This window comes from Cygnus olor, chromosome 1, assembly GCF_009769625.2.
Source record: "Cygnus olor isolate bCygOlo1 chromosome 1, bCygOlo1.pri.v2, whole genome shotgun sequence".
NCBI classification, from domain to species: Eukaryota; Metazoa; Chordata; class Aves; order Anseriformes; family Anatidae; genus Cygnus; species Cygnus olor.
Window position 1 is genome coordinate 192,445,293 of NC_049169.1, and position 14,499 is coordinate 192,459,791.

At 40.4% G+C, this 14,499-nt stretch overlaps 1 protein-coding gene across 4 annotated transcripts in view; it reads left to right on the top strand.

Moving 5' to 3' along the window:
- ALKBH8 (alkB homolog 8, tRNA methyltransferase) overlaps nucleotides 1-14,499 on the top strand; it is a 50,668-nt gene that overhangs the window by 28,399 nt on the left and 7,770 nt on the right. For all 4 annotated transcript variants that reach the window (XM_040544119.1, XM_040544121.1, XM_040544120.1 and 1 more), the window contains 3 exons: nucleotides 6,687-6,793; nucleotides 10,960-11,114; nucleotides 11,956-12,221. In XM_040544119.1, coding sequence (XP_040400053.1) covers nucleotides 6,687-6,793; nucleotides 10,960-11,114; nucleotides 11,956-12,221 — 528 coding nt within the window. The remainder of the gene's footprint in view (nucleotides 1-6,686; nucleotides 6,794-10,959; nucleotides 11,115-11,955; nucleotides 12,222-14,499) is intronic.

Sequence of the window (14,499 nt, forward strand, 5' to 3'; positions counted from 1 at the left end):
GAGCTCTGCTGTAATCAATGGGGATTGAGGCAGTCCAGCCTAGGGAGTGATTCAGGTTATGTTTATGTAGGCACCTACTGCCCGGCTTCACAGGTTCCGGTGCCCTAGCAGGACTTCTAATATAAGCATTAAGAATTTACAGCCAAATGTAGTTGTCTTCATCTTGAACTGAATCCCACCCTAACTACATGGAGTTATCTTGGCATCTTGTACCACAACATTACAAGCAGAAAGCTGAGACCTGCAGAGGAGAGTAGGATTTGATGAACAACCCTGGTGTTTGTGGTGAGTGAAGGAAGATGATCTTCCACTGTACTGGATGATGAACATGCAGCGTGTTTTATCCATGCCATGAAGTATCCTGAACCTGTAAGGACTTGGAGTGTTAGGACAGCTAGGAGGTTCGTGCTACACTAGTAAGTGGTGTGAGGGTATTACCCCAAATGTAAGCGTTTCAGGTCCTCCTTTCTGGAACTGAGTCTCTCATTACTGTAAAGGTTTCCTGTCCCATATTTGGCAGTATTTTTTACTCAGCCAAGGACTGGTTTGTCCTGTATGGATTATTATTTATGTTATGTGGAGGCCCTGCTCACAGTCCCTTACACTGCTTCTGCTCCAGAAAGTTTGCCGTTAAAGATCATAACTGTCAATGACAGGATGATAAACGTACAGGTAGGGTGGCATGGGAACAAGATTCAGGATGAAGAGTTCTGCACGTGTATTTGTAACCTCAGGAACACAGAAATTGCTGATTTACAGCACGTTTCACATATATTTATAAATGACCAGTGATTTTTAAAAGGTGATATACTCTTTTTGAGCCCTGAAATCCTTTCTTTTCTACTGAGATACTGAAAATCTCTTTTGAGATCTTACAAGTTTCTAGTATGTGTGGGAAAGAAAATAGATAGGCCAGAGCAGCATGCACACAGATGTACACACTAGAACTCTGTAAATGTCATCATACTTGCATAATAAAGTTGCACTCATTACACAACATCTGTGTCTGTTGAAAAGGCTTGTTCAGTGGTTTCTTGGAGGGCATTTGGTACAGCATCAAACATGTAAATAGGGAGTATTTGCTCTCAGGATGTGGAGTAATACATCAAGTACAAGTCTGTGGAGATGTATTTGAGGGTACAGAACTGATTCCTTGTGTTGTCTTGGCTCTGTTTTTGAGCAGATTGAGCCCTCTGGAAACCACTAGGATTAGGATTTTGCCTTTTTATTATGGAGTCATCTTGTGCTCTTTCATTGAACTGTACTCCATTACAGAGCTAACAATACAAATTACACAGTATCAGGAAAAGAAAATGAGAGATTTGATACATGTGGGGTATGCTCTGCTCTGGTGGATGCAGCTCCCAGCATGTCAGTGTAGGACTGCCCATGGATGTAAGGGAAGACGTATGACTGAAAGGATGGAAAACGTTGCAGAGAAGGCTAAGTCAATAGAAGAAATGAAATGGAGACTAACAGCATTAGCCTCTTGCTTTCTGTGTCCTAAAATAATTTAAGCTAAGACCTAGGGAGGCCATTTATTAAAGATTTAAAATGGTATGTTTGCAAAATTGGATAAACTGGATGTTGTTGAGAACTTGACTAAGTCTGTCTCAGGATTCACAGAAGGACATTGAGGTCATATGCTGGGGTTGGATAAGTATTTTCCAGAAAGGACAATGATATACCTCTAGTGGAGGAGAGAGGGAAGCAGTAGTAATGCAACTGGTCCATTGTACTGTAGGTAAACATTCAACCTGATCTCAAATGCCTCCAAGGAGGGGGGGTGCATAATAGCTGGGAGAGGTACTGGTATCTTGTTCCATGGATACAATCTCCTTGTGGTTATCAGGACAGTTAACGGCAAGGTGAGACCTTAGAAGGAAAAGAATGCAGTACTCTGTTTTGAAATAATGTTTGAAATAATTGAGGTCTAGGATATGAATGCTTAAAAACTAAGAGGAATAAATCTAAATAAATACTATATATTATTTATATCTGAATACATTATATAATAAATAATAATAGAATAAATAATAGAGGAATAAATAATGCATTGCATGGATCAAAAGTTGAATACAGTTTTTGAAGAGAACCTAGAAGTATATTAAATATCTGATTAGCGTCACCGTAGTGCCTGAATAGATAAGCAAGCTTAACATGAGTTGGTATGCTTTAGCTTAAATCTGATATGGGTGAGGCTTGGTGCAGGTGTTAGAGACTTTTGAAGTAGGCAGTAGTGAAATATTTCATCATCATGATCATCAACGCTGCACTCGTTTTCTGGAGTATGACTAGAGACCATGATACTGGATGTAAATATCAGGTTACATAAGACAAATTTCCTATGACATAGGTTGTTTGGGAAAGGTAATCCTACTCTCTGCCCCTAAATATTCAGAATATTCCTAAATTCCGAATTTTGTAAGTTAGCATGGTTTTTGCAGTCAATGAAAGACACTCTGAAAGGCATTGATTGATTCCCTGAGTCCCATATAGGCCAACAGGCTCTCATCTCTGCACTGTGTTGTTCAAGCTCTGTGTGGGGACTTTAAACCTCTCTGCTGTCTTTGAAGTAGATATTCTTTTTCATCTGTTTTACATGTGGGAAACTGCTATGTAGGCTAATAATGTGTCTTTTCTCTCTGAAAACTCAGTAAATAATGTCAGAGACTTGAAAAGTATTCCATGTTGTACTTTTTTGCAGTCCACTTTTTTGAGTTTTAGAGTATGTTTCATCTAAGGTAGTATATTAACATCGAATACAAATTGCATCAGAGACGAAGCTTAGAAAAAAATTGTTGTTCCACACCGTAGCAGTGAAATTCTTATTGACATTGTCCGTATAGTCCCATTGCTTCATTTCTGTTTTGCCTTTGGATCATTACTTATTTGATAGACCAGTCGTTCACCTCCTTCCCCTGCACTTTCGGGAGGTACAGTACTGCTGCACTGAAAGGTAGCACAGACTTCTCACTCCCTGAGGAGTTAAGAAAAACATACTTTCTTCCGTTTTACTTTCATGCTGGATTCTTTTCTTTTTTGTGTGTGTGTTTAGCTGTATTTTATGCCAGAGGAACAATGTTTGTGATGTGGGTGTTGCTTTGCTTTGATGTTTAGCCATCCTTGAAAGCTGTTTACTGCTTCATGTGCTCCCTCGTCATGAATCGTCATGAACACTCTTAAATAACCTGGCACCATGACAAGATATTTAAATCCATGAGTAGGTATTATTAGCTTTTTGCGTTTCTTTCAAGTTTTTGGTGTATATATAGAAAGACACTTCTTCCACACTGCAAAGAAAGAAGGTAAAAGTTGTGTAAGATCAAAGCATCCACTGTCTTTATTTTTGAATGTAATCCCTGGGTGATGCACCATGGGCTAGCAGGAAATTTGATCTTTATTGACTCAGCCACCTAAGAGAAAAAAGTAAATAGGTTAAAAAAAAAAAAAAGTAATTGGAAATAGCTCCCGTAGAGCAAAGCTGTCATGAAGTGGATTGATTCAGCAGTGGCAGAGTTACTTTATTGACTGTGAGTCCTTAGTAAATTAAAAAGCGGACTGAATGCGTTAATCTTTTGTGTGTGTGTGTGTGACAGTGACAATTGAGAATGTTCTGTCAGGATAAAGACACATATAGGAGTTGGGAATGTTATCTACTTCAGTCAGTAATAGGCTTTTCAGAGATAAGAACGGAGTTCTCCAAAACCCTTCTGGGTTAAATGTTCTTTACTGTACCATAGACAAAGACTAGAAGTACTTCGGCTTGGTTTTTAAGCCTTCAGGTGCAGGTATTCTAGATAAAGGCATGAAACATAATGCAGAAATTGCACTAATTTTCTTCAAATGTTCACAGTGGGTTCCTTAAATTTGTTTCTGTCTGAATTGCAGTGTCTAATTTGTTACGGGAAAATTGCAGAATTTCAATATCCTTCAGCTAAGGGTATCTGTCTGCTTCATAAGCAAAAGTCAGTTTTGAATTCGGATTTTTGACTCTTCCCATTACAGCTAATTACTTAATGTCATTGCTCATTTGCAAGTAAATTAAACCTTTATTTATATTTTGCCCCAAATCATCACTGCTTGACATAAGGGTGAAATTCATGTAGAAGGGGAACAGCCACACACTGTGAGATAATAATACAGAAACTTTTCCTCTACAGGAGAGAGTAGGGAGCAGGGACAGAGCTGGGATCCTTTGCTGGTGAGGATTAGATTTGCCAGATACTTCGTACAGTACATAATCTGTTTTTCAGCCTTAAATTCTGCACCATCAGAAATTTGTTTCACGTATTTCTTGTTAGCTTAGCATAGCTGAAGTTCAACCAAGAGCACATAATCTCCACTTTCACTGTCTATTTTCCTGCCACTTCTGCCTGAAAATCTAGCTGCTGGGGTTGTTTTTTTGGCCTGTCGTTCCCAACATGCTACCTGCTGTAGAGCACTCTGAACCTCTGCTGTTTTGGGTGCACAGTTGTTACCTGCCTTAATATCTTTTGCTAAGACACTCTGGGAGGCATACAATTGGTGGGGGAAGAGAAACTGGAGATCCATGAGGTAAAGCAGCGCAGGGTTAGAGGAACTGTTTCCTTATACTTCATACGGAATCCCCAGCCTGAAATGTAAATCCCCACATGAAAATGTAAAAGGGGCCAAGGTCCTCTTCCAGGCCCTGGAGAGGGATGGGAGCTGGAAGTATAGGAGACCCCATAGAGCTGGCAAGCACTGACTCCTGGAGAAAGTGCAACTCTTGAAAGTCATCTGCAAGAACTGGGCTTTGTTGTTACTACCAGATAGCGGGACAGAGGGGTAACTGAGCCTCCAAGGAAGGAATTTGGACAGCATCTCTTTTTCAATTTATTCTGCCATGCTCCTGGAGAACCCAGTCTCATGCTCCTTACACCTGTCCCTGAGCAGCAGTTGGGCAGGGAAGCAAAAGAGGCTGAGGTGTCCTCTCATCCATTTAATCCAGCCACTTCTGTCTTCACTTCTTCTCATGCTTTTCCCCTACTTGCTGTTCTTGATCAGTCATCCTCTGGTTTCTTTACCTTACCAGAGCGTTGCTTTTCAGAGAGGCTTGTGCCTAGCCATGCTTTGTATGGCACAGCCTCCCCGTTAGATCACTGAAGCTTCTTTGAGGATACCTGGAAGCAATTGCAATATGCAAGGGAAGGAGTATATTAGAAAGAGTCTGTCATTCATTTTTTTGTGTAGCTGTTGAAGTGTTTCGTAATAGTTAGAGCTCACAGGTAGGCTGTATTCCTGTTCTTCCCTATACCCTTTCTGTCCTACTGTTCGTCATGCTGATTTCCTTCCTCAAATTTAGGTAGCTCAACAGGAGCAGAAGCTGTTGGTCTGTGTAGGTGGTATTAAAGCATAAATAATTTTCTCCCTAAAAATGTAAATGCCATTGTAGTTTGCTCCAGTGTGCACAACAATAAATAGCAATAGTTGCAAGTGGTTATTTGTAGTGTTTAAAACAGTCTTGTTTATTCAGTCTGTCTCGTGGTGGTTGTTATTTTTGTGCTGAATGACTAATCATTGCACCATTGTTTTCTTTTGATAAATGCATCTGTATGCAGAAGCAGAACTGCTTAATTTGTCTCAATCTGGTGTAGTGTAGTAAGTCTGCTTTTAAATTGCGTCCTTAGCAGGTTACAAATCAGGTGGCACCACTTTCATGGTGTTTGTTCTCAATGTAGCTAGAACCACGACTTGAATGATTTTTGACCTTTTTTTTTATTGGTAAGTCTTCCTTAAATCATATGGCATGCTTAAAGGACCTGTTCCTTGTTTTTCACAGCAGGATTTTCTCTCATTTGGGAAATGTAAAGGGGTAACATTTCTAGCCCAAGCAGAAGCAAAATGGAACACTGCTGTCTGGGCCGTGAAATTGAAATAAAGCTGAAAGCATTACCTCAGTATATTGCTGTGGCTAGAAGCCAGGGGGCACACAAGAAAAGGCAGCTCTGGTGGCTGGCATGTTAGTCAGGATCTTGGGAGACTCCTCGTCCTTTTTGTGCTGCAGACCTCTAAGAACGCGGACAGGTTGGAAATGATTTATCTGCCCTAATACTGGTTCTTTAAATGTTATGTATCTACCCTGAGTTAATTGTTTCAGCTCAATCTGCTGAGAATAAATGGGCATTTCCAGAGGGCATGGGGTCATCCCACATCACTTAGCTGCATTTTAGACTATGATGAATCGCCCTGTGGAGACATTTGTCTCTCTCTGCATAAACCTCACAAAAAGACAGTAGCTGACTGCCTTAGCCCAGATGTGTAACTTAGATAGCAAGTGACCCCTCTCCTTATGCAATTGCCTTTAGTTGTAAGGTAATGATCTCTTCCTACAACACAGGTACACATAAAGATTCAACAGTGCTCCCACAATCTTGCAAATGAAATTGTTATTGTGAAAATATTTATTTTAGTATTTCAATTGTATTATTTATAAGATTATATATATATAAACTTTGTCAGATTGCTGAAATGAAGAGATCTTAAGGATGCAGGACCGAAACCTAGAGGCTTTTGTTTCTTAAGGACATATGTCGCTGTTTTGTGGCAATATTCTGATTAACACAATGAGGAGACAGACAAAGCTTGAGACTTGAAAATGCCTGGCGTGTGTGGTGCTCTGTAAGCCATGCTCATTGCTGGTGGTTGGTTTTGTTTCTTTTTAGATTGTGATGGATTTCAAACACCCCGATGGCCACACAGTGGCAGTTATGCTGCCCCGATGCAGTTTATTGGTGATGTCTGGAGAATCCAGATACCTGTGGACACATGGGTATGTATAAGAGCCCCTGCGTGCTGATAATAGAAGGAGAAAGTATATTATTCTTCTGCTTTGATAATGATATTCTGTATTTAGAATTACTCTGAAAAAAATCAAGAGGTTTTAAGATAACTATACAAATTCCCTCCTCTGTCTAGATGCTGCTCAGGTTAAATTGAAGAAAAAAATGGGAATTTTAGGAAGCTAGTTGTCAGTCCACAAGATCACAAAGGGAAGTCTTCCTGGGCTCTTTCCCATTGATTTAGGACCACTTTAACTACTGCTAAGGCTGCAGTATAGTGAACAAGTTTGGGATCCTAGGAAAAGAGATTTCTTGAAAGGTGTCTTGAGGCTTTGCTTATTGTAGAGTTTCAATAAGATTTTTAAATCATGCACCACTGGGAAATACTTACAATAGGAGCACTGAAATTGACAAAAAGGCTAAAAACTTGGCGAGCTTTGAGAATGACAGTAGTGCACTTCAGAAGAATAATATGTAAACCCTCATATTGGACAGAAATGCCCATGGTAAATGTTTCTTCCTTTGTTTGACCCAAGCAGTCACTGGTTACAGCAGTGAATTGGAGAGACTAATTACACTGTGTAAATTAAACATCAAATCCTTTTATTGGCAGACTTTCTGCCTTTTAATTTTACTGGTTAATTTGTATTATGAAGAAGGGTGAATATGAACTCCCCGACGACGTTTACATTGTTCATTTTTATAGAGCGCTTACACTACCTGTATATTCCCTCGTTAAATTAAATAATTGTAAAAAGAAGCTGGTACTCCTGACATGCATTATTATAGAATCATAGAATCACAGAGTCATTAAGGTTGGAAAATACCCTCAAGATCATCTGGTCCAACCGTCCCCCCACCACCAATGTCACCCACTAAACCATGTCCCTAAGCACCACGTCCAACCTTTCCTTGAACACCCCTAGGGATGGTGACTCCACCACCTCCCTGGGCAACCCGTCCCAATGCCTGACTGCTCTTTCCGAGAAGAAATGTCTCCTCATTTCCAACCTGAAAGAAGTCCAGGGCAATGAAGTCCAGCATTATAAACTTTTTTATTCTGTTCTGTCAAATACTGTCAGCCTTTTTTGGAAGGGTTATCTACAACTCTGAGAACATGGTTGCTCCCATGTCAGTGATGCTGCTGGCCTGGGGACCAGGAGTGGCCCAGGGGAGCTGGCAGGGCGTCTCCAGCCATGTCCCATTGCCCCAGCCATGGTGTGGGGCAGGCTGGGGTGGCATCTCCATGAGGGTGGGCTGAGGCCAGGCAGGGGCATCAGCCAGGGGTCTGGACCCAGAGCAGCAGGGCTGTGGCCATGCACAGGCACAGCTGTGACACATCTGGGCCGTAGCTCAGGCACGGTGCAGCAGGACAGCTTTTGCTTAAAAGCAGCTCCTGGGGAAGGAGAGACATAGTCTTTGCTGAGGCCTCTGGCTTGCTTCACGAGAGCTTTCTCCAAGGCCACCAGCTCTGCTCTTTCCAAGCTGGCCCAGTGCCCAGGCAGTCAAACTCCCAGGAGGGGGAAGGACAAGTGCAATGCACTTGTGGTGATTTCCAACAGGCATTCAGTCTGGGGTAGTTTACTTGTCTACTAAGAACTGGAAAGAAGTCATTGCTTACTTCACTTGTACTTTCAATTATGGTTGTGTTTTAGGAACCAAGGAAGTAGTCTACATTAAAAATGGAGATCTCAGGTATTTCTACCCATATATTCCCATTTCTGGTGCTTGTCTTCCTTCCTTAAAAATAGTTTTTCTGTATGATAAATATTTTTAAAAGCGGTAGTGGGTCCAGATACTCAGCTGGGGTAGATGAGTATTGGAATTTCTTTATTTCAGAATGGGTAGTACTTTTTATGTTTTTCTTTTATATTTGTTCTATTTTTTTCTGAAGTACCTGTTGTTGCAACACCAGATATTTCTCAGATCACAGCTTCACCTGGTGCACATTGTTACTTAATGGGTATCTTCTGAAACCAGGTAGAACAGAGATAACAGGGTGGGCTTGCACAGTTTGCCAGTAAAGAACAAGTTTTCCTTCATGCTAGTGAAACATGCTGTTGCAATTAATGAGATGAATAATCCAGCAAACAAGTGTAGTTAATTCACTTGCAAACGTAACATCAAAATGTATTTAAGATCATTTGTGATGCCTTTTATCTATTCCCCAGAAATCAAATTAGAGAGCAAAAGGTTCATTTTTGGAATCATTCTGGAAATGTATTCACTCTGTTTGGATGCCAAGAGAACTAGAGACTTTATTTTAATTAACCCTGTTAACAAAAGGTGCACAGGAAAAGGATTTTTACAGCATTGTATTGTTGACATTGAGAATGTTGTTTTCAGTCCAGCCTTTATCTAGCATTCTTTCTTGTAGCATGGACAAAAGGAAATCATGTAGGTTGGAACCACAGAACCCAGAAAAAGAAGACTTATATCTGAAAATATTAGCTCCTAGCATTCACAGCTTATTGCTGCAGATATAAAAATTGCTTTATGTAAACAGAAAATCAAATAACAGATCTGCAAACTTGGGATTTGAAGTTCTGCTGTCAGGGGAATCTTGGCCATCGTTAGCTGGTTATTTCATCATAGTTTCATTAACTGCCATGGACAAGGCAGTTTTTTTTATTAGATCCCATCCTTTCCGTGGCTGTTTCTGGGAGATTTCTACTAGGGCTGCCCTGTGCTGTCTTTGTGCAAGATCTCCATGGACCGTCAGTGATTTCCAGACAGGAAGGACCTGTGCTCTTTCTCTGTGATGGGACGAAAGATTGGCTTCCTTGCGGTAGGAAAGGTGACACAGAACAAAGTACTGGCATGCTGATCAGGCTGCCTTCTTGGCATTCAGATCATTCGTCTGCTTGGTTAAGTACAGGCACTGATCAGCAGTTCCGTGTGACCTGCGAAAGAGTTCCAGTAGAAATATGAGTTGGGACCAACTGTTCTGCTTTATTGAAAAATATCAGAGACTTTTCCCCTGCTTCTAGCTCAGCTTATGAGGGTTAAACTCAGCTAACCAATATGGAAGTCAGTTTTATACTGAGAGTTTTTCCTTCTGGGAATCAAGGACTTTGAAGTCCGCAGCTCCGAAGAGGCTTCACTGAGGCCAATTCCTTGGAGATGATCTTTTTTTTTTTTTTTCCTTGGGAAAATTTCTACATTCGTCTCCTTGGTGACTAAGTTCAGGAAAGGAAAATGTATCAGTGATAGTAGCAGCTTTGAAGTACTAAGCTATTTCCCTAAAGAGTTTCGGTTTTCTTCAAAGAGTATCTACTTTATCCCATGTGCAAGTGATAGGAAGCCACGTGCGGGTGCAGCTGTATCTCTTCTCTCATGCTGTGTTTCCCATTTTACTTTCTCATTTTCCTCTTGTCAACTTTGAGAGAGATCTACTGTAGAGCTATTCAAAATTCTAAATTTTGGTACCTTTTGCAATGTAAATCTTTTCATAAAATTGTTTGAAACTTTTTTCACCTCAAAAAAATGTTCCAAGTTGCTTTCGTTTTATGAATTTTATGCTTCCAAAAATGTTCTTATTTTCCATTAAGATCTGTGTCAAATCCAGAAGTAGCTTAAGAAGCTCTGTTCCCAGTTTGCTTGATTGATAGATTTTGGTCAAGAAAGGTGTACAGCAGAGCTGCACCCTTCAGGCATTTTTGCAAATCTCCGAAGTGCTAGTCTTTGCATCTTCTGCAGTCAATAAATGGAAAAGCAATTCTGTTGCAAAGCAGGCTTTGTGAAAAGGCTCATTTGTAACAAGAAACTTCAATCTGCTAGTTTAGAGCTGGTCAATACTATCCTAAGTCCATAGCCTCCGTTTTAACTAGTGTATTTTATCTTTAACGAATATATTTCAGATAAAGGCCTAAAAAATAATCAAACTTATGGAGGGAAAGGAAGTAAGGGAAGGGAAACGTAGTTCCTTTCAATTAAATAACACTTTAATTAACATCATTAGTTTGTGTGTCAGCACTTCTTTTTTTGTTCTCTGAAATTGAATAAGCTGAAAATAGAAGCAGCAGTACATTAAATGGCATGTTGTAATCACACTTGTCAGAGCATTTAAGAATTGCCTTGTTATAAAGATGGATTGTTTATTTTTTTTTCTGATGCAAATTAAATTATTCTTTGATTTTGTGTTACTTTGTTTTAGGATTACACCCAGAAAATATGATATCATTCAAGCTTCTGAGCTGGGACAGAAAGTTGGAACGATCACTGCTGATGTTGGAGATTTAACACTAAATCAAAGGAAAACAAGGACATCATTTACATTCAGGAAAGTGAGGAGAAGCCCCTGCAACTGCAGTAAGTGTCTTGAGGTGATCTCCCAGTCAAAACTGGTATTTACGTATCATCAATATATAAGCACATTTCTTGAGCAAATCTGTTTATCCCTTTAGATAGTTTTGGCAGCCCTGGTAGTTGTTCCTAAACACTACAGGGTTAGCCATACCGTGTGGTTTGAATTAGTTGCATCCGCGTGGTTGGTGGAGTTTCAGTATACAGGAAGGCATTTGTCTAACATTGGAGTCAGATGATTAATACAGAATCTTGTGTCTTATTGGGACCTTAAGTACTGGAAGAATGTAATATAATAGAAGTAGCTACTATTCTTCAGATTTTTATCAGTTCTGGGTATTTGAAGGGGACTGTAGTTTTGTGAAAATAAATACATTAGAGAGGGAAAAACAGTCAGTTCCACAATGATAGAACCATGTAAGTGCCTTAGGGCAGTACAGATAATAATTGACAGATTGCTCAATCGTTATGTGGAACCTGAAGTCCAATTGTGCCCTCAGAACAGCATTTCATGGGAATTTCAGAGGCAGAATTGCAATGGCATGGTCTTTGATGCTAGGGGCCCTGTCTCAGTTTCGAAAACACAAACCTTGTTAACAGAGTAGGATGAATGATCGCTGTAGACAGCCTCTGGTACGCATGGGCAGGTTGCTTGCTGTAAAATCATCAAACAGTGCTGCAGTTTGACCTGTGTTTCAGTTCTTAAAAGGAAAAGGACAGAATGAAGCACTCGTTGCAATTTAATATTTCACTTTTACTTCTGTTTTGTTTTGCTAAGTAAGTTTAATATGGAATGACTTTATTTAAAGAAAAATGTTCTTGTTTGCATATCTGTTGCTACATCTAGTTTACCCATCTGTCTGTGACAGCCAGAAAGGACAGAAAAGACAGATACAACCATCATTTCCCCATAACGAGATGGAAGCCTCAGAGCTGGAGCAAGAATACGTCCACAAGGTGTACGAAGAGATTGCCATGCACTTCAGTAGTACCAGGCATAGCCCATGGCCTCGAATTGTGGAGTTTCTCAGGTCACTACCAGACGGGTCAATAGTCGCTGATGTTGGTTGTGGTAATGGGAAATATCTAGGCATCAACAAGGATCTGTACATGGTATGTAGTAGCCAATGTCGTTTGTTATCATTAGTACTAGCGTTTATTCCATTGTGCAGTTGTACTACGTTGGAGCTTCAAATGCAGGAAGAGTGCCAAGAACAGAAAGCTGTTGCCTGATCCAAGATCAATTACCAATTGTGTTAGGCTTCCTGATCCATTCGCTATGTGTGTTAACCTTTATTTCAAAACAATTTTTGCTTTGCAAGTCAGAATATGTTAATAAAAAAGTAGTGATGGGGTGCGGTGGATTGAAAATTTGTAATGGATGTTACTGGTTTTTTGTTACTGTTATTAAGTAAGATTATTAAAGGGAAAATAGTTAGGCAATTCGAATTCTTCCAAGAAGTGGCTGATGTGTGGGAAATGCAGTGTACAATTTGTTGAAATCTCCACGGACAGTACTTGTTTTAATACATCTTCAGTTCCCTTTGGCCTAATGGCATGGCTCGTTTGTGAATGATACCATGGTTGGCCTTCCCACCTGAATCTGTGCATACTCCCAATAAATATGACAACATAAAATGTGTGGGGGAGTCTCAACTTCAGCACAGATTTCTATAATTTCTCTCTCACTCTCTTCCTCGCTTTTCGATTAGTCCTGATGTCGTTGTTCCTATGTTCTCATCACCTTCCCTCTCGCACAGTCTGTGCTTAGCTCAGTTTTACTTCTCTCCTTCCCTATTATGGGAACATGAAGCACATACAAATATGGACCAACAGACTGTTTTTACTGCAAATATTTCAGAGACTTTTTTGCAGGGTCAAACTTTCTGTTGTTCCTTTTACCCAAAACAAGGCTTTGAGAGGTGTGCATTAAGCTGTCCCTTGTTCCAGAACTGGTTCTTTCATGCGTTTGTACTATGAAATACTTAAAAATCCGTCAGGCTTGAAAAATTCTGTGCAAGGCAAAACATTCATTATCAATAATAAAAGTCAGACTTGTTTGTCTGTTGCAACAGAGGAACAAGAGTTTCTGTACTGCTATTTATATTCAGCTGTAAGACATAAGTTGTTATTTACAGCCCTGTCTGTATTTGTAATGCATTTATTTTCATTACTGCTTTTATAAGCTAGGAAAAAAAACAACTGATTTATAAGTAGGCATGTTAGTGCCTGACTGCAGTAGCCTGAAAATAATTATTAATGTTCAATACATTTCAGTCTTTTGCTCCCGACTAATCACTTTCCTGTAAGAAAAATCTGCAAACCTAACTGGAGGGGAAAAAAGTTTCCCAGGGTTTCATGTAGGTCACCGAGTGCTAGAATGAATTCGGGAAATCGCTGCTGTATAGGTTTCTGGTAAGCTTTTAAGGTGAAATCTCTGAGTTGCTGTATTCAGAAATTGCCAGGACCAGTCTGTGTTCTGGAGCCCACAGTTAACCAACGGAGGGAAAGAAAGATCCTGCATCTGCTGGCAGCCAGCCGAATTCCAGCCCTTCCCTCCTGTTCCCTTAGGAGTTAACTCGTTTCCTACATGCCTGCAGAAGTCCAAAAAGTGGAAAGTAACAGTGAAAGAGAGGAAACTTTTAAAGCAGTTGAGACAGTTGAAAATTAGCATCTGGAGATGGTTTCCTTCAGTTGGCCATTTACCATGGGTTGGGCACAGATCTGAGGCTGAGGGGGTACTTCATGCTTTACATACCAGGTGCATTGTTGGGATAAGAGGATGGTCTCGAGACACAGGCCATCCATTTCCTTCCTCATTTCCTCCTCTTAGCTCGTGAGCATAAAGTCAAGCCAGAAGCGTACTTATTTGCATCCTTCCTTCACAGCATTGCTGTGGCTCTTGTCACGTTTTTATGCACAGCGCACAGGAGCTCTTAGTCTAGTTGGGAAAGAAGCAAAAAACAGTACAGCCATGCAGCTTGGGAGTGTTTTTCTCAGAAATACTGAAAATTAGGCAGAGGGACCTGGGGCAAGCACTTTCTGAGGTCAAGTGATGTACTTTAAAGGTTACTGTACATTTTTAGACAGGATGCTTCAAGTAGCAGCTCTAACGGTGGGTCACAGCTAAGGTATCTCTCTTGATGTTTTAATCTTCAGGCACTGCCTGAAAATGTCTCTGCTGTGGCCTGAGCTGTTGAATTTCTTCAGTTTCTTTAGATGATTACATAGAGCCTTACCTACCTGGGTGTCATTGTGTTACAATGAAATGCGCGTGAGTCCAGCTACGCTCAGCGAAAAATGACAGCACCGCAATGGCTGCGTTGTTCTGACACAGTCAAGGAACAGCAACTTCGTGACAAGCGCAAGTTGAGGTTAAGAATGTTTGAGA